At 42.7% G+C, this 18,780-nt stretch overlaps 2 protein-coding genes across 13 annotated transcripts in view; both read left to right on the forward strand.

Moving 5' to 3' along the window:
* Positions 1–18,780, forward strand: part of LOC110389661 (adenylate cyclase type 10-like) — a 451,262-nt gene that overhangs the window by 212,695 nt on the left and 219,787 nt on the right. The gene's annotated exons all lie outside the window — the stretch shown is intronic.
* The window catches only part of KCNN2 (potassium calcium-activated channel subfamily N member 2), a 96,374-nt gene that overhangs the window by 12,420 nt on the left and 65,174 nt on the right, over positions 1–18,780 (forward strand). For 9 of the 12 annotated variants that reach the window (XR_002433329.1, XR_002433330.1, XR_002433331.1 and 6 more), the window contains exons 2-3: positions 12,345–13,435; positions 13,633–13,728. The exons of 2 other annotated variants lie outside the window; for them this stretch is intronic. Coding sequence is in view for 7 of the 10 variants with exons in the window: in XM_021380475.1 (XP_021236150.1) it covers positions 12,345–13,435; positions 13,633–13,728 (1,187 nt within the window). In the remaining 3 variants the exon portion in view is untranslated. Of the gene's footprint in view, positions 1–12,344; positions 13,436–13,632; positions 13,729–18,780 lie in introns of those variants that run through there. One more of the 12 variants, XM_021380482.1, reaches the window with a different exon arrangement.

The following is an 18,780-nucleotide window of genomic DNA, read 5'->3' on the forward strand; positions in this document are numbered from 1 at the left end:
TCTGGATTCTAACACATCCTCCATCCCAGTATGGTCTTGTACTTAGCACTAAACTGGTTAACTGGAAGAAGCTGATAGGAGACTGGCACTGTGGCAGACAAAGATGACCTCAAAGAATTTCATTCCTGAGAGAATAAGGGATGTCATGTATTCTGAGAAAATGAAGAAAATGTAATAGGATTTTTTAACAGATGTTATAAAAATGCTGGTATTTTCTATGCCGATGGAGAGTAAGTTTGCTTGATTTATTGTGAAAAGTACATGTTTACATCCATGGTGGACTGGGAATGGTACTGCTATAAATATTACTGCTATATGTAGCAGTTGTGGAAAAAAATAACCCATGAAATCATTATTATTATATATGATAACATGTACATTGCTTTGGAAGTAACATCTCCTATTAATTTCCATGGAAACTACAACAGATGCAAAGACAACAATAACAGTACTTGATAGAAAAAATTCATGGCTATAAAACTCTATTTTTCAACACTATTTTCACCACCATTAGCTGTGCATTTTTGCCAGTAATGAACAACAGCCTGCATACTGCACTTGTATCTGCGCTGCCATCCAGAATGTGGCTTGTTTTCATGTCAGTGCTGGAATACACCATCCACCATCTCAGTGTGCCCACATCCACTGTTTGTTCTCCATAAATGTTCAGCAAGCATTGATGGAAGTCAATGGATGCAATTTGTTCTGCATGGAGTAATTCAGTTAGACACCTTTCCTTCACACACGCTTCCATGTCAGACACCGTGCTGTCAGACTGCCCCTCTGCTGCCATCTGTCACACAGCAACAACGTGTAATGGAATATTGATGGGAACGTTCAGCATCTTCTGCCATACCACCAACATCTACCTCTGACATTGTGGGCCAATGACATAAAATATGAGCCATTACTTTTGGAGCAGCACTCGCATGTTTATTTGGAGCTAAAAACCTGTTGTTTAACATCTTAAAATTCATCAGTGACCTTAACTTTTCGTTATATTTCAGCAAGCTAAAACAGGAGGGACTCTCCTTACTGAGACGGATGCAAAGGTTTGACTGCTTAGCACAGGAAATTTCTAGATTTATAGAAAATTGTTTTCAGGTAGTTCAATTTTTGTATATTCCCAAGATGCTATCTTGTGCCAGACAGCTTTGTAAACTCACATGAAGGTTCTACTCTCTGTAAGAAGCAGAAATTGAGTTTTTATGCTTTGAATCTCCTTTCCTGTTTCATTTGTTCCCATATAATCAAGAATATATACAAGAACATGTTCGTTCCATAAGCATATTTATTCAGTCTCTTCACGCAGAAATATGAAGAAGGTGGACTAATCTAATAATAATATGCACAGTTCTTCAACTTCTAGATAGAAATTTCTCAGCATTGTACATTACAATTCTCATTTAGCATGTCTTATTTGTGACCACCATACTACTGGTATAGAGAAAGTGCTCTCCGATTATCCATTACCCCTGACTTGCAATACTTACTGCCTCTTTTCATAACTAGCATAATTCAAGTAATCTATTTTAATATGTCTATATTCATTTAATAGTCTTACTGAAACGCTACAAGGGAATGAAAGCCATGATGAAAAATAGATGTTCTAATGCTTTCTGCTCAGATATTTTGCTAAGCACGTGCCCAGTACCCATTATTTCCATAATCTGATGAAAGACATTGTCAAGTTTATGTTATTTTAGAAAAGCTTTATATCCAGGGAGAATATCCCTGTTTGCTTGCACAGGCACCATCCCACCACTTTGTTCAGATCTGGAATACATGCACCCTTCTGCCAAGTATCAAAAGATAAAAGCTTGTACAAGAACTAAGAAAGTGTAATAGCTGTTGGTAGCATAGAACTTAGCTTAATTTTCAGAATTGCTAAGCAGCTGATCTGATGATCATTTTGGCAAAAAAAATGAGCTAAAAGGTTCCAAAAGATCTGGCACACTGCTTCCTACAGTCTGATATAACCCACTGATTGCCTATGCTAGATTCTTTACCAGGACAGCAGAAAAGACTCTGCCATTGACTCTATGGGTCTGCTACATGTACATTTAGAAAAGCTTGAATATTTAAAAGTCCCCTGAAAAGTAAACTGGGTTAATCTTTGCACATAGCCAGGATAAATTGTGTGAGGGTGGGCTGGTGATTACTAATTATGAGTTCTTTGCTTGGACATTGTACATAAGCTTGGCTTGAACAAATGTTATGAAGTTGGGAACCTTAAGAAACTATTGCTTTAATGTAGCAATAAATTAACTATTTTAGTATTCTTTTACAAAATTACCTGAGGAAGGAATATTGCCTGTCATTGCAGGTAGATCAGTGAAAAGCTTCAGTATGCAGTTACAGCCAAAAATACATAAGTGTGCACAATAGAAGAGTAATGGTAAGAATAGTTTAACAGATTTTAACTGAAGACAATGCTGCAGCCTTCTTTTAAGTGCTACACTGGACATTCCCTTTCAAGCAGGGCACTTCAGTGCCCTGGGCAAGGCTTAATTTCTGTTGGTAAGGAGTAGAAAACACTTGTGAAAATATACAATATGCACCCCTCAATTAGCTGTTCTGAGTCATCCTCTAAATAGCTGCACTCTGTAATGTTAAATAATAGAGCTTAGAAGTAAAATACGTGATACAGAGAAACAGAAGAGTAAGGATTATCCCTCTGCCTACTGCCAAGTCTTCAGTGCTCTTTGCCTACAGAGTCTGATTAACTCCCAAGGGAGAGATCTAATCCTGGATCCTGGGCAGAGATTACGAAGAGGGGCAGTTTGGTGCTCATGGGACCTATCCATCCACCATAACTAGGCAGAAGAGGAGGGATGTTGCAGCCCTCTCCTCTGTCTACTGAGGACTCAGATTGTTTGAGAAGTGTCAAGCCCACTGGTAGAACTGTTTTTTAGGAGAGCACACATCTTACATAAGGCAAGCCAACTTTTGCTGCTCAGGACTTGGGCCAGAACGATATTTGTATTCCACATGGATAAAATCCATTCCTAGAATATGTCACTGATATTTAATTACTGACATTCTTGCTTTTTTAGAAATTCAGTATTGGTGGCACATCAGATTTGGACAGTTTCTTTTGTCTGTATTTTGTTCGTTTGGCCAAAACATCACCTCTCATTTTTATAATTACACTTTTCAAGTCCCATGTCTCAGATTTTTACTTTTTTTCCCCAAACACCTGCTTCCATTTTGGAATTGCAGTTCTTTTCTCACTCATTACCGTTTTTTCTGCCTCACATAATTCATCTTTACAGTTTCCGTATACCATCATAATGACTGTTGTCTTAATTTAATTTCTGTCTCTGCTGCCATATATTACTTTTCCACTTCAGGCCAGAGACCAATGAACAGTACTCATCCACTTCAATTTCTTGTAACTACTTACAAATAATTTCTTATGAGCATACTTGGGGGGCATTGCTGTGCAAGTGCATGCATTACCTCACACCATGTGTAGGTGCCAATTCTCCCTCCAGTATGCGAACCACAGGTTGAGCACCTCTAACTTTCCAGTCTGCTCACAGTCCTGAAGTTGCAGGGGCACACGCAGACACAAATGTATTGGCAGAATTTGTGCATACAATACAGCAGCCACCTTTCTGCAAGTGTAAGCCATTGTGTTTCATGAGAAAATCACGCCTCTGCACAAATTGAGTAATGCTCCTCGTATTTCACTTGCTGTAGATTTCCCCTCTTAACCCAGCTTCTGCAATTAAAACGGCATCTGTCTTTTAGGACAGGTTCCAAAAGCAAACATTCAGACTAGGTTTTAAAAAAATGTATGTTTACAGCTGCAAAGAGATCTTTGTGTAGGAAGACATGAACAAACATCCTCTGGCACCTGCGTTTGGTCTGTGCAAATTCTTGCCTGTGAAAATAAAAACGCTGTACTTGAAACAGAGTTGAACAGGTTGGAAGGAGTGAGTAAAACTGTGTGAATAATTTATTTTTCAGCTATAGAATTGAGAATTAGGAAGATTACGTTCTGATGAAACCATATTCAGGAGTTTCTTTTCAGCAGATGGAGCTAGAAACTCTCAATAAAGTAGTAACAACAAGTGGATTGTTGTAATAAAAGGAAAAGACATGAACATATAACTTGATTGTAATTGGCATTATTCTATTGCTAGTCTAAGGCACTCAGAATACAGCTTAGTCTGAACTCCTTTCTGGCTTTACCTGGGGAATCCAGCCCCCTAGGACATCAGAACATGTTCTGAGCAGAGACATTCTCATGAAATCCTTTAGGTATTTTTCTATATTTTAGGGGCAGCTATTCACTGGTGTTGGAGAAGACATGATGGTGATCAGCTTCAGGTCTTACCTGCCAGACCACAAAAGCATGACCACATTGTGAGGCATTTTCCTTTAACATCAAATTTAACAGTCTTGGAAGGTGAAGTAGATAATTCTGGCTACCTCAAGCACTCAAGAGAGCATGAAAAGTCTGTAAACTAGGATTACTGAACAGCAGTTAATTATTTGAGAAAATAATATTTGAGAAAATAAAGCCCAGAGCTGGGCTTTACTGACTTACTTTTATCAATACAATTTCAGATTATTTACCTCTGTCATGTAACAGCTTGGAAACAGGTACTGGTTTGGGTAAAATACGGTATCAGTCAGAGGAGAAACTGCTAAATGATCATCAAGCACTGGGGGAACTGCAGTTTCAAACAGGCATAAAAGATGTGACACTTCATTGTAATTTGCATGGCAGACATATTTGGTAGCATGGTACTTTTATCCTCCATCATATTCTAGCCTCTATGGAAGTGTCTTAGCACATAGTTGTGCAGTTTTACCTACTTTTGTTGACGCTGCTTTTGTTTGCCTGGTAGCACTGATTAATTTAATAGGCAGATACAATCTAGACTCTACTTTCTGCAAAGTCGTACTGATGAACAGTACATTAGATATCCTGTCCATATTCATGGCAGTCAAAAAGTAATAAAAAAAAAAGTAGAACCAAATAGCTAACTTCTGCAAAGTTCTGGCCAGTAGATTTAGAAGGCAGGAAAAAATTAAGAGGGACAACTGTGATACTTTCTTTTAGCCACCATTACATACTGATTTTCTAAGTTTTCTTTGGGAGTTTAAAGAGTAAACTTCTGGTAAATCAGAGCAAAAATAGGCGAGGTGGTTTTTGTGAATAAACAAAGGCAAACATTTTTCAGTGCGGCATTTTTTTTTCATCAGTGCATCACTTGACATATTATAAATAAAGAATGGATGTTTTATGTCAAGTAGCAAGTCTGTTTTCTTTTGTCTGTTATGCAAAATATCCTCCTAATGCACAAATTACGAAAAAGCTTGATGAAGCTGAAAAAGAACTTGCCAAAGCTGAAGTGGCTTTACAGAATTAATAAAGAGCACTTGCAAACAACTAAAAATTGCTTTAAATTAGCAGTCACGTAGCAGCTTCACCACTTGGAATGAAAGTTCTGTCAGTGATGTAGTTTGGGCACAGGAACAACAGCAGGACAAAAAAATGGCAACTTGAATGTTAACTCAGTGTTAATAAAAGACAAATGAACATGATGGCTTTAGCTGGTAATGAATCATCCTTTTCCAGCATATTCAACAGAAGAGAACAAATGCTGAATTTTCACACATGAAGCTAACAGTAATTGTAAAGGGGGTAAAGGATGAGGGCTGCTCTGAAAGGAATGCCTCCTATTTTGTAATGTAGGTCCACAGCAACAGCTGTGGTGGTATGGTGGTCAGACGGTGGTATGGCAGCAAAGACTGAACCTTCCCACCAATATCCCGTTACATTTTGTTGCTGTGTGACAGATGGCAGAAAAGTGACAGTCTGCCAGAATGGTGTCTAACATGAAAGTGTGGATGAAGAAAACATGTCTAATTGAATTCCTCTATGCAGAAAAAGTGGCACCCATTGACATTCATTGACGCCTGCTGAACCTTTATGTTGACATGGATGTCAGCACCGTGAAGTGGTGGGCAGTGTGTTTCAGCAGTGTGCAACAGCAACGTGAAAGACAAAGCCATGTTCTGGACAGCCATGCACAATTGCCACACCAGGAAATGAAGAGCTTATCAATCAGCTCATCTATGCAAATCAGTGTATTACAAACAGGGATCTGTGTACAGCGCGGAATATTGGCTTCAATGCATTGGAAACTATGATCGCAACATTGGAATATTGCAAAGTTTGCACCAACAGGGACAGAAAGAACACTGTATGCAAGTTTGTAAGGACCAGTTGAACCAATATGAGGCAGAAAGCGATAGTTTCCTGGATCTCTTTATTAATGATGATGAGACATGATGGAGTCAAAATGAAATGAGCTGGAGTCAAAACGGCAGTCCATGGGGTGGCAACATGTGCATTCCCCAAAGAAGAAAAAGTTCAAGAAGCAGCCCTAGGTGGGCAAAGTGATGTGCACTGTCTTTTCAGATAGGAAGTGGGTGATCCTTATGGATTTCCTGGAACCTGGACAAACCATCAATGCGTGATGCTAAGCTGAAGGCTCAAACTTCCAGTTAGGCCAGAGAAGAAGACAACATTTCTCTTGCAAAACGATCATGCCAGGCCCCACAGCAGTTTGAAGACTGCGGAGCACATTGCCATTCTTGGCATGAGGTGTGTGAAGGCACACGTAGATGTTAGATCTATGCACTTTGGAGCAGACTGGCTGGCTGAATAGTGGAATTCTGTCCTTAAAAATAAACTGTCTGCATTATTGGGTAGTATGTGACAGAGAATTTGATTATATGCTGCTCTCAGTGCTGTCTGACATTGGCATTGCCATACCTGAGGCAGTATCGCATACATATGTACCTTATTTTTTCTGCAGTAAGGATGACAAAGTAGAAAACGTATTCCTTGATATCTGTGGGTGGCTTTCTTATCCATATAGTAGATCTGTATGAGATAGAAAATCAGGGAATCATAGCATCATAGAAAGACTAGCTTCATTCAGACTGGCTTCAACACTGATACACTTCTAATAGGAAAATTAGTCTAAGGAAAACTTCTAGGACATGCTTTATAAGATCTACAGTAGAAATTTCTTGATTAAAGCTAGAAGAAATTTTATATTATAAACTTGAGTTTGATATTCCAGAAAGGTGAAGAATCTAAAAGTGGTTGTCAGGAGTGAAGAAATCATGTATTTTGCTTATTTTCTCTTTTTGCATCAGACTAATGTAGCTCCTATGCAGAGATGATATGAATGTGTTAAGTTCTAGACAGAAAGAAAAATGTCAGTTTTTCTTTTGAGAAATGGTCTGTTTGTTCTAACTTCTTTAAGCAATCTGGTGTCACATGCTTTTAAAATGTCTCTCTGCAAAAACAACAGCTACTGATCTGATACTGAGTTGCAGAGATGGCTTTTACCCAGCTGAAATGCAGGAAGTTTAAATCTTTAGAAATATCTTCTGAACAGGATAAAATTTTACAGATTATGTGAAAGGCTGTAATCTCTTTCTCTTTACACCTTGTTTTTAACATTAAAACTGTCTCGTCTTTTCCTCAGAAACACATTTAATTTTTGGTTGAGTAATATGGAAATTGAGTGGATAAAGGAGAGAATTAAGAAGAATTACATTCCTCAGAACAAAAATTTAATAAAACTTTCTGAAACTTTTATAAAATTCCATAAATTTCGTAAAATTTCATAAAACTTTCTATCACTTCAAATAGTTGTTCGGTCGCCACGCTTATCAAACGACAGCCAGCTTGAAGCGCATTTCTGTAGTAACTACCTCCTTTCCCTTGCTTCCCTTTTTTCTACCCCTGTATAAATTTGGCACATCTAATTGAGTTGATTTCTACAAACAGAAGTGCTGCATAAATGGACATCTGAGTGTTATGAACATATCTGAAAGGCCTTAGGTATGGTGGTGACAATAAGCAAACAGAATTTTGTGATATGGGGTTTGAATGTGCAGAAGTTGTAGAATCTTTCAGGGAATCGGAACTGCAGAAGCAAATTAAAAACCCCAGGAAACACAACCCAAAAAGCAACCTTATACTTCTTATTCTGATTCCAGAGGAGTACTGACTGTAAGAACCTTCACTGCATTTAAGATTTGGAAGCAATAATACATGCCACGCATTTGTCATCTTCTAAAAGCAAAGTCCATCCTTCACATTTTGTAGCCTAGTAAGTGATCATATTATTAATTAAACGAGAATGAACTTTCCAAATATACCAACGATACCACTGCAATATTCTTATGTTAAAATGGAGTCACTGATGATAAAGTACCAATGGAAAAATATTTGTTTTTCAAATAAGGGTAAATGAAATTTATTTTTTTAGGATCAATTGCTACCTGAATTAGAAATGACATGTAGATGAAAAGCACAGCTAATATTGGCTTATGCACTGCCTACTCTGCAAGGCACAATCTTACAGTTAGATGAAAACACTCTTGCTGCCCTTAATATATAAAAATATTTCTAATGCTGGAATCTGTAAAATTAAAGCTCACACAGTTGATAACTGCCATACACTTGAAGTCTCTGTTTTTGCATAGGTTAAAGTAGAGATAGTGCATGACGTTCGAATTTCGGTAATTGTGCTGAGTCAAAGGTCTGTTACAAAACTGCAGTCAGATTAAAAATAATGCAGTAGTCACCAGCTGAGCACTTGTGATGGCTGTGCAAGATAGTATTAACAGTGATGCCTTTAGCCAGATGAGAAATACCTTGTAGGTGTCAGTATTTCCTGATAATGAGAAAAGAAAAAGGGGTAGGAACGTGAAAGAAAGTCATTAAGCTTGTGTGACATCCTAATAGTTTAAAAATACCCAGAAAGCTTGGAGAAGTAACTTTAGGGAAGAAATACTTTTCCTAGCTGTTTTGTGGGCCCCATTCCATATTTTCAACCTGTTCTATAGTAATACAAATTGTACTGGGAGAAAAAGAATAATCACCTTAGGTCCTCTTGATTGGAGGAAAGGCATGCAGCAATTCATGGTATTTCTTCAACTGCAGCCCCCAGCATTAAAGCATCCCCACTTTTGAAAATTTCCAATCCAATATGTCCTTACCTTTTGTTTATACTCAATATCTCTTCCAAAAGGTGAAGGCTTTGAACTGCAGTGAATCTGCATTTCTGTTGCTGATACATTGGAGGAGCAGAAGAATAGACAGATAAGTGGGATAGTATAGAATAAAAAGCCGAAACTGTACAGCGTTCTTCTTTGTAGCGTGTCACCATACAATCTGCACAGTGTTGTCATGGTATCTCATCACCTTTTACCATGGAACACTATAAAATGGGCTTTGAAATCAGTTTAGGTCCAGCAAGGCTGAGATGCTCATAGGTACAAGACAGAAGTGGCGGGTGAATGTAGAGCTGTCTGGTGCGTGAAGCCCTGCCAGATGTTATGCAGAAGGGAACTTATGCATGTGGCACATATGGTTAGTTTCCATCCCACCATCTTGACAGCTGCACTGTGCAATCGCTTTGCTGTTGTCTCACAAAGCGTTTTTATTGCTGCACAGATAAGTCTGAATGGTCTTGTAATACACTACTCCTGTTTGTGCTAGCTCTGTTTCTCTTCCTGTGACTCTGCTTTCACTAAAGGCATCTTTCTGTGTATATGCTCAGCTATATACCTGCTTTCTTTTTGTGGTTTGAACAAGACTGTTTGCTTTAGTGATTTGCATTCTAGAAAACCCTAGACCTTGTGAGTTCAAGATACTGGAGAATGGAATTCCCTAGATTTTTTTCTTCATTCCTTTTGTTTCCTTTCATTTATTGTATTTTTACATTCTTTGGCATTTTTACAAGTGCAGAATTTTCCATAATTTTAACAGGGACCTGGCAGCAGTACGGGCAACAGGATGGGAGCCAAAATAGCTTTCTAGTACATTTTATTGTAGCCTGCAGGTGTTCTGTCTTCATTGGGTGCTATGTGAGCTTTTCAAATGACTAGCCAGAATGACTAGCTGTCACCTAAAATATTTCACAGTGTTTTCTCCTCTCAAAAATATAATTTTTCCTGCATCTGTTGAGCTTCCTCACTGTTGATAGTTTTGCTCAACAGTATTAATCTTCATCTTGCAATTAGTGAGTTTAGAAAAAAAAAAATCTGTTTTCCAATCATCTCCAATAATCGTCATTATAAAATGAGATCTGCAGCAATTGTCTTACTGTATACAAAGATGCATGTGTACACATTGACACACATGCATATACATGCGTAAAAATTGCCTATTTGGCAAAGCAGCAGCAGGATCTAAGATAATAAGAGCAGTTTCATCCAGTATTTAACAAAAAGGTAAAAAAAAAAACAAAAAAAACAACAGAGCCTCCAAGCTCAAACAGTTCATGCTTTTTTCATCAGGGTTCAGGGTTACTATTTTAGTATGCTTTAGCAGTTCTGAGATGTCCATGCAAATTTATTTCTGACACAAACGAACGCAGCCATTAAATTCATGTGAAGAATGTATTTTGTTTCTGAAATTAAATACATTCATTTCTAAAAGTGAACTTTAAAATTACTTTAAATGGGAAGACATTTGATTAAATAGCATCTGATTATTTACCTGCATCATAAAGAGGAAGGCTGACCCCCCTAGCTATGAAGAAGTGCTCTCACCAGTTCTCACTACAAACCTTGAAACTGCGGTGTCCCAGACTGTAGAACAGAACTGAAACAAAACCAGCAGCAGATCAGTTTCATAACATGCTGAGTGATTAGTATGACCTCTTGTGTTAAACATGGGTATATTCATTTGTTTATTCACATAATGAATCTATCAAACCAACAGATGAAATATCCCAAAGCTAGTAACAGCAGTGTTCTCGCCACTTCTACTAATAAATAGGATATCAGCAGTATGTTAAAACTGGGATTCGTAACTGTTATATGTGAATTAGATAGTTAAGTTCAGACGTTTCCCTGTAGAGAAAAAAACTATCATGTATCTTAGCCTATCAAGACTTTAAAAGATAATTTTTGTCTTTACAATTCTAATAAAATTGTGCATGATCAGGGTAGATGAAATTACAGGACATCGACCTGCTGAATTCTAAATAAAACATGCAGATTTACAAATTTTGCAAATCTCTGTTGTGGAAAACTAGGTTCTGAGTATTTTATCTTCTGTTACAGACAATATATGAAAGTGAGTACCATTAAGAAAATGTTAAAGACACGACATGCACAGAACAGGAAAGATGGAACCTAGACTCATTAAAATCTTTAGCTAGTCTACAGAACATTCTGACGGCAGGTTTGTGCAGGACTTTCATTTACACAGTGACACAAGCACAGGTTCCCTAAGATTTTCACTTTTCAGGTTCTATATATATTATATATATATATATATTATATATATATATATATTATATATATATTCAGATACTTATATATCTTTGGAAACATAGACAAAACAGGATTACCGAGATGGAATTGCATGTTTTTTTTTCCTTAACCTTGGAAGATCTGAAGCTGCGCTAAACAGCACATCACTCTTAACAGCACGACTTTTGGTGCTCAGGAGAACTGACTTCCACGGACAGCCTCCAAATACAGTTTAATACAATCTGAAAGCACGGTGTCAGGTATTTGGAAAGCCCTTTATCATTCATGCAAGAACACTGGTGGATTTTTCGTCAAAACTTGATTGCTGAAGAAATGATGCATTATCGCAAGGCATTATGGCACTGTGTATCACAGATACTCCTACTGTGGGTGCTTCTTCCAAAATAATCAACGCTATACTCAGAGATCTAAATTCTTTTGCTCACTCTCACCTACCTTTTAGAACCACGACATTCCAAAACACAACTTAAGTCTCAAAGGAAACTGACTGTAGCATAAGGTACAGCAATTACACAGATGTAGGCTTACGCTGGAAACCGTTAGTAAATTTGGCCCCGGGCGGACAGACGCGGGGCACGGCCCTCCTCTCGCGGCCCGGCAGGTGGGCGGGGGCTGTCCCCGCGCGGAGCCCCGCGCCGCCGGCAGCCGCAGGGCAGGGAGGGCGGGGGGGTCCTCCGGGCCGGAACCGGGCGGACCGCGGCGTTTCGCAGGCGGCGAGGCGCCGCTGGACAGCTCCGGGGAGCGGCGCTGCGCCCGCGCTCCGCGCTCCCCGCACGGCACAAACGTGTGCGGCGGCGGCGGAGCGGCGCCGGGCGGAGGGACCCCGTTCCCCGCAGGAGCGCTCCCGGAGCGGGCGTCCCGGGGCTTCCTCGGCGCGGGGGGGGGGGGCTCCCCGGGCGGGTAGAGGGGCGGGGGCAGCCCTCACCTACGGGCGGCGGGATCCCGGCAGGGGCGGGGCCGAGCGGCCTCAGCACCGCCCCCGCCGCCTCACGCCACGGCCGGTCCCCCCGCAGGTGACGCCATGCCTGTTGTTTTGGTCCGCCCAACCAATCGGACGCGGAGGGTGGATTCTACGGGAGCCGGGATGGGCCCGTCGTGGCGGCAGCGGGACTCTCCCTTACCGACCATAACGCATTGCGCAAGGTGCACCACCGTCCGGTCCTCCTGCGGCTTTAACGGCCCCGGCATGGAGGCGCCGCGGCACTTCCCGCCGGGTTTCGGCCCCGAGCAGCAGCAGCGCCCGCCGGCGCCGCCGCACTGCCGGCAGAAGCAGGACAAGGCGAGTCTCCTCCTCCAGCAGCAGCAGCAGAGTCCGTGCCTCCAGTGCAACAACTGCGCCTACTACGGGGCTGCGGCGGCGACCGCCGGGGATAACCTGCCGCTGCTGCTCCGAGCCTCCTCGCCGCTCTCGGGCACCTTCCGCACCCGCTCCTCTCCGCTCTCCTCTGTCGCCTCCTCCCGGCAGGGCAGCCAGCTGAATGTCAGCGAGCTGCCCTCCTCCAGTCATGCTGGCGCAGCGAGGCAGCCTTCCCAGCACGCTCCACACCACCAGTGCCACAGCCTGCAGCAGGCAGCGAGCCCCGGCAGCAGCGGCAGCAGCGGCAGCGCCCACCACCACCACCACCAGCAGCAGCAGCAGCCCCAGCAGTCCCAGCAGCGCCGGGAGAGCAATCCCTTCACCGAAATAGCCATGAGCAGCTGCAGGTACAACGGCGGCGTCATGCGGCCACTCAGCAACCTGAGCTCGTCCCGCAGGAACCTGCACGAGATGGACGCTGAGTCGCAGCCGCTCCAGCCGCAGCTCTCCAGCCCCAACGCCGCCGGCCCGGAGGTCGTGGTCTCTAAGCCCGAGCACAACAACTCCAACAACCTAGCGCTCTACGGTCCCGCCGGCCCCGGCCCCGGCCCCGGCCCGGGCGGCCCCAACAACGGCGGGAGCAAGCCCAGCAAGAAGAAGAACCAGAACATCGGCTACAAGCTGGGGCACCGCCGGGCGCTGTTCGAGAAGCGCAAGCGCCTCAGCGACTACGCGCTGATCTTCGGCATGTTCGGCATCGTGGTCATGGTCATCGAGACCGAGCTGTCCTGGGGCGCCTACACCAAGGTATTCGGCCCGGCTCCGGGTCACTCGCTTTCCGCGGTCACGCCGCCCCGCAGCCCGGCCCGGCCCTGCCGCGCGGCGCCCCCTGGCCCGTTGCCGCCCCGAGGCGAGGCGAGACCGGCCCGGCGGCCAGGCCACTGCGGGTTGGCAGCAGCCTCGCGCAGGGCTCTTTGAGGGACGGTGGTATTTTTGTGTTACAGGAGTCGCTGTATTCCCTCGCTCTGAAATGCCTTATCAGCCTCTCCACGATCATCCTGCTCGGGCTCATCATTGTGTACCATGCACGGGAGATCCAGGTAATGCTTCCTTTGGGGAACGGCCGTGTCGGCGGGGCGGTTTTTCAGAAGGCGGTAAGTAGCCACGGGAAGCGCCAGTTATCGGTAGGCACTAACAGGAATTCAGTGGAGAGAAAGGTGATGGGCAGCGTGGACACATAGGTGCCAGGGAGCTTTGCCTCTCTGGAACTGGCAGCAGCAGTTATGCTGTAGGACCACTCAACCCTAGGTTGTAACACACTTTCTGTGTGACATGCCTCCTGTCTTCTGTAGTAGGTGTACAGCAATACTCTTAGTTTCCCAGAGAATAAATTTCATGCCATGCATTTTCTTTTGGTGGCAAGGTTAATTATCTGTGCTGTGTGAGTTATGTAATTTTTTCTGTGCTGTCTCAGGTACAACATACTTTAAGAGAATATTTAAAGTGAGGAAGATTCATGTCTGACCTGCTTTATTTAATGCCCCGGGGTGGGATGAAGGAGAACTGTCGGGAAAGGCTGGGCGAAAGGTAGAGAAACATACCAACTGGAGCTGTATAGTAAGTCTAACAAATAGTGTCATAGATTCTGTCCAAGAGACTTTTTTCTAATATCAGTTGTAAGTTTTTTTGACCACGAAATTAAAATTTGCTACTTCTGTTAAACCAAAACATAAGACAGATAGATTTAAAACTTCTGAAGTGAAAAATACCTTACTCATTGGTGCTTTTGATTTTTCTAATTAGAACTACCTTCAGCCACAGGCTGAAATGACAAGTTTCAAGGGCAAAGATGTTTCTCAGTGGTAGCAATCAATAAGAGAATCTGACAGTTGAAAGGTCTGGTTGGAGTGTGAAGATTGGGGGTAGCCTTCACTGCAGCAGTGATGAAGTAATGGAGTTCAGGGTCTTGCATGGAAGAAACAGAACAGTAGGTAGGATTGTAACCCTGGACTTCAGGAGAGCCAACTTTGACTTCTTCAGGAGAAGGAGGTGTCTCCTGGGTTAGAGCATTGGTAGCTAAGGGGGCCAAGGAGAGTAGGTTAGCATTCAAGTACCACTTCCTTCAAGCTCCAGATTGGTGCATCTGTAAGAGTAAGAAATCAGATGAAGGTGGCAGTAGACCTGCAAAGATGAGTAAGGAGCTAATGGAAAAAGCTAAAATAGAAAAAGAAATTGTATGAAACGTGCAAAAAGAGTCTGGCCACTTGGGAAGACCATAGGAATGTTGCCGGGGCGTGCAGGGATGTAGTAAGGAAGGCTAAGGCCCTCTTGGAATTAAATCTGACGAAGGAGGTTAACGATAAGAAGGGCTTCTTGAAGTATATCAATAGCAAAAGGAAGGTTAGGGGAAAATGTGGGCCCATAACTAAATGAGGTGGGTGCCCTGGTAACAGAAGACACTGAGAAGGTGGAGTTACTGAACACCTTTGTTTCAGTCTTCAATGATAAGAGTGGCCCTCAAGAGTCCCAAACCTTGCGGGTAAGAGGGAAAATACGGAGAAAGGAAGTCCTCCCCTTGGTCAGGGAGGATCTGGTCAGAGATCTTCTAGGCAAACTTAATACACACAAAAAAAATCCATGGGCCTCAATGGAATGCACTCAGGGGTGTTGAGGGAGCTGACTGAAGTGATTGCTGAACCACTCTCTGTCATCTGGGCAAGGTCATGGAGAATAGGAGGGGTACCTGAAGACTGGAGCGAGTTCACTGTCAAGAAGGAGGACTCAAGAAGCTACAGGCCAGGCAGGTTCACCTCTGTCCCTGGGAAGGTGATTGAACAATTTATTCTGGATATCATCTCCAAGCAAGTGGAAGAAGAGAAGGTTATCAGCAATAGTCAACATGAGTTCACCAACGGGAAGCCATGCTTGACCTGTTTGGTGGAATTCTGTGATGGCTGGCTGGGTAGATGAGACAAGAGTAACGAATGTTATGTGCCTTGACTTCTGCTAATGTTTTTGATACTGTCTCCGATAACATCCTCATAGGTAAGCTTAGGAAGTGTGGGATAGATGAGTGAACAGTGAGGTGGACTGAGAACTGGCTGTCTGGCAGAGCTCAGAGGGTTGTGATCAGTGGCACAGAGTCTAGTTGGAGGCCTGTAGCTCATGGTGTTCCCCAGCAGTTGGTACTTGTTTAACTAACTTCTTCATTAATGACCTGGATAAAGGGATAAAGCGCGCCTTCACCAAGTTTGCTGATGATATAAAGCTGGGAGGAGTGGTTGACACACCAGGTGGCAGTGCTGCCATTGAGTGAAAGCTGGACAGGCTGGAGACCTGTGTGGAGAGGAACCTCATGAGGTTCAGCAAGAGCAAGTACTGAGTCCTCCACATGGCAAGGAATAACTGCACTCATTAGTGCAGGCTAGGGGCTAACTTGCTGGGAAGGAGCTCTATTGAGAAGGACCTAAGTGTCCTGGTGTGCTGGAGGTTGAAGATAAGCCAGTAGTGTGCTGTTTTGGCTGAGAAGGCCAGGGGTATCCTGAGGCGCATTAAAAAGACAGTAGCCAGCAGTTTGAGGGAAGTTATTGTCCCCTTCTGTGCTACCCTCGAAAGGCCTTTTCTGGAGTACTTCGTCCAGTTCTGGGGTCCCCAGTTCAAGAAAGACAGGGAATTTCTAGAGAGAATCCAGTGAAGGGCTACATAGATTTGTTAGGGGCCTGGACCTTGTGGGGAAAGGCTGAGAGACCTGGGACAGTTTATCCTGGAGAAGAGAAGACAGGATCTTACAATGCTTATAAATATTTAAGTTGCAAGTGTCAAGTGGATGAGGCCAGACTTTTCAGTGGTGCCCAGCAACTGGACAAGGGCGATGGGGACAAACTGGAACATGGGCGGTTCCATGCAGATGTGAAAAAGAGCTTCTTCATTTTGAGGGTGACAGAGCACTGAAACAAACTGCTTAGAGAGGTTGTGAAGTCTCCTTCTCTGGAGACAGTGGAAACCCTCATGGACATGTTGCTTTACAACCTACTCTAGGGAACCTGCAGTGGAGTTGGACTAGATGATCTCCAGAGGTCTCCTCCAGCCCCTATGATTCTGTTTAGTTCCCTTCTGTGCAAACGAATGGTGTAGCTCCAGTGTTAGAGGGTACCATAGTCTCCTACTATTAAGTTAGAGAAATACTATGTTACTGAAGATTGCTTGCCAAACTGGTTCCTGTCATGATGTTCTTCCACATGCAAAACTTCTAGCTCAGAACCCAGTTTATTGCATTAGTATCATAGGTTTCAAAAGCTGTTTTATAATGTAAGCCAATGTTCTCGTGAAGGAGTATCTCTCTGAACTACTGACAAAGAGGGTTTTCTTAATCTGAGTATTGCTGTTCCAGCATGGGAGCCTTCTTGTCTGATGCACTGTCCTACAAGTGGTGCTTGAGGCATTAAGAACAAAGATTAAAAGAAAGCACTGCAAATTACTCAAAGCATTTTCCAGAAACTTTGGAAAATGTTTTGTAGGATAACCAAATAGTTGTAGGTCTCTATTTGCATCAGCTTGTACCATGTAGTTACTTTGAGACTTGGGTTGTAGGTTTTTTTCATTGTTTTGTTGTTGTTGGGTTTTTTTTTTTTTAGAGAAATAGTTACAATTGTTTTTGTTCTTCTGGAGTTATGTTGTGGATCAGAAGAAAACAATCTTAAAAAACATGAATAGTAATTTCTTTGTTGGTTGTTTCAAACAACTTCTATGTGGAAGGAGTTATGCAATCATGTGACTTAATCAAGGTTAACAGGGTTTTCAGTGCTGCCTGACCTTGCAGAGTGCAAATATACCTGCTGGTAAAACCGTAGTGCTCTGCGTTTATGTCTGAGAGATGCTGAGAACTGCTGTAGCCATGGCAGGGCCTGGAGTGAGCTGCAGATCCCCAAAACTCTGTAATTCATCTTGAAAATGGAAGTTCTGTGTTCAAGGAGCCTGTTAGAAGGGAAGGGCATAGCCTCCCCCTAAGCTGTCCAATATTGGACAGCTTTTTGATTTCAGAACAGTGTGCTTTTGTGCACAGACTTGACTTTTTAAAAACAAGGTGAAGAAGATGTGGAGCAAAACTTACATCCCTCTGCGCTGATAAATTTGTGTTACACATGGTATCTGAAAACAAGAAGTACCTTTAAAATACTTAGGCTTAAATGGGTATGGAATCTAGTCCAGGTGAAAGAAAATACTCTGTAAACGTGATAATTGTTTGTTTTAAAACAATCTTGAAAGCTGACTATTTTCTGAAGGCAAACTCATTTTTAATTCGAGCAAATACCTTGCTATAAAATCTTTCAGGAATTATGTCTGTAGAATCATGCTCACTGATGGCTGCCTGTGTCCTGGAGGCACCAGCTATTTGTCAGCCCTGTGCAAGTTTAAACTTGATGTTTTAATTCTTCTGTGAAACTGACTTAGACATTATGAGGAAGTATTGTATTATAAACTAGCAGGATTGAACTGAGAGAAAAAGAGTGGTTCTGCAGAAGAGAAGAACATCAATATGTTGAGTGTGGTATGCTTTTAGTAGTTGACTGTAAACAAATCACCCTAGCCGAAGGTAAATTTTTCTACAAAGAATGAAACAAAATACAATGAGTAAAAAGATAGCAGTAGTAATTATTACTTCTTGCTGATTTAATATTCAATGACTTGAAACATCCACTGCTTCTCAATTTTTTTAGTAGTCTTTGACCTTAATGGGGAAGGAATTCTGAACAGTCGTGCTGCCAGCAAGTCACTGAGAGCGCCTAGCAGCACTGCAGGTGACTGCAGTCTTTCCACTCACATTCCCCATACGTCTTGCTTTGGAAACAGGTCATGCAGTCAGCTAACCCAAACCCTTGGATTCACCTGTCCCAGACCCATTTTAAGGGATCTGGAAAGGAGGTTTAAAAATATTTACTGGAATCCTTCCCGAGAGCCAGGAGTTTTGCATGTACGTAGAAGAAATGAGCGTTTTGTGTATTTTTTCTTTTTTTTCCCGCTTAGAGAGCAGTTGGTGAGTGGCAGGGGATCGGCAGCTTCTTCGCAGCCTCTCGGGGCGGGTTCACCCGCCGCCCTTTCAGGACCGCGGACAGCTCCGTGCGGTGCGCCTCGCCCGGCGGGCCTAGCTCAGC

This window comes from Numida meleagris, chromosome Z, assembly GCF_002078875.1.
Source record: "Numida meleagris isolate 19003 breed g44 Domestic line chromosome Z, NumMel1.0, whole genome shotgun sequence".
Taxonomy (NCBI): Eukaryota; Metazoa; Chordata; class Aves; order Galliformes; family Numididae; genus Numida; species Numida meleagris.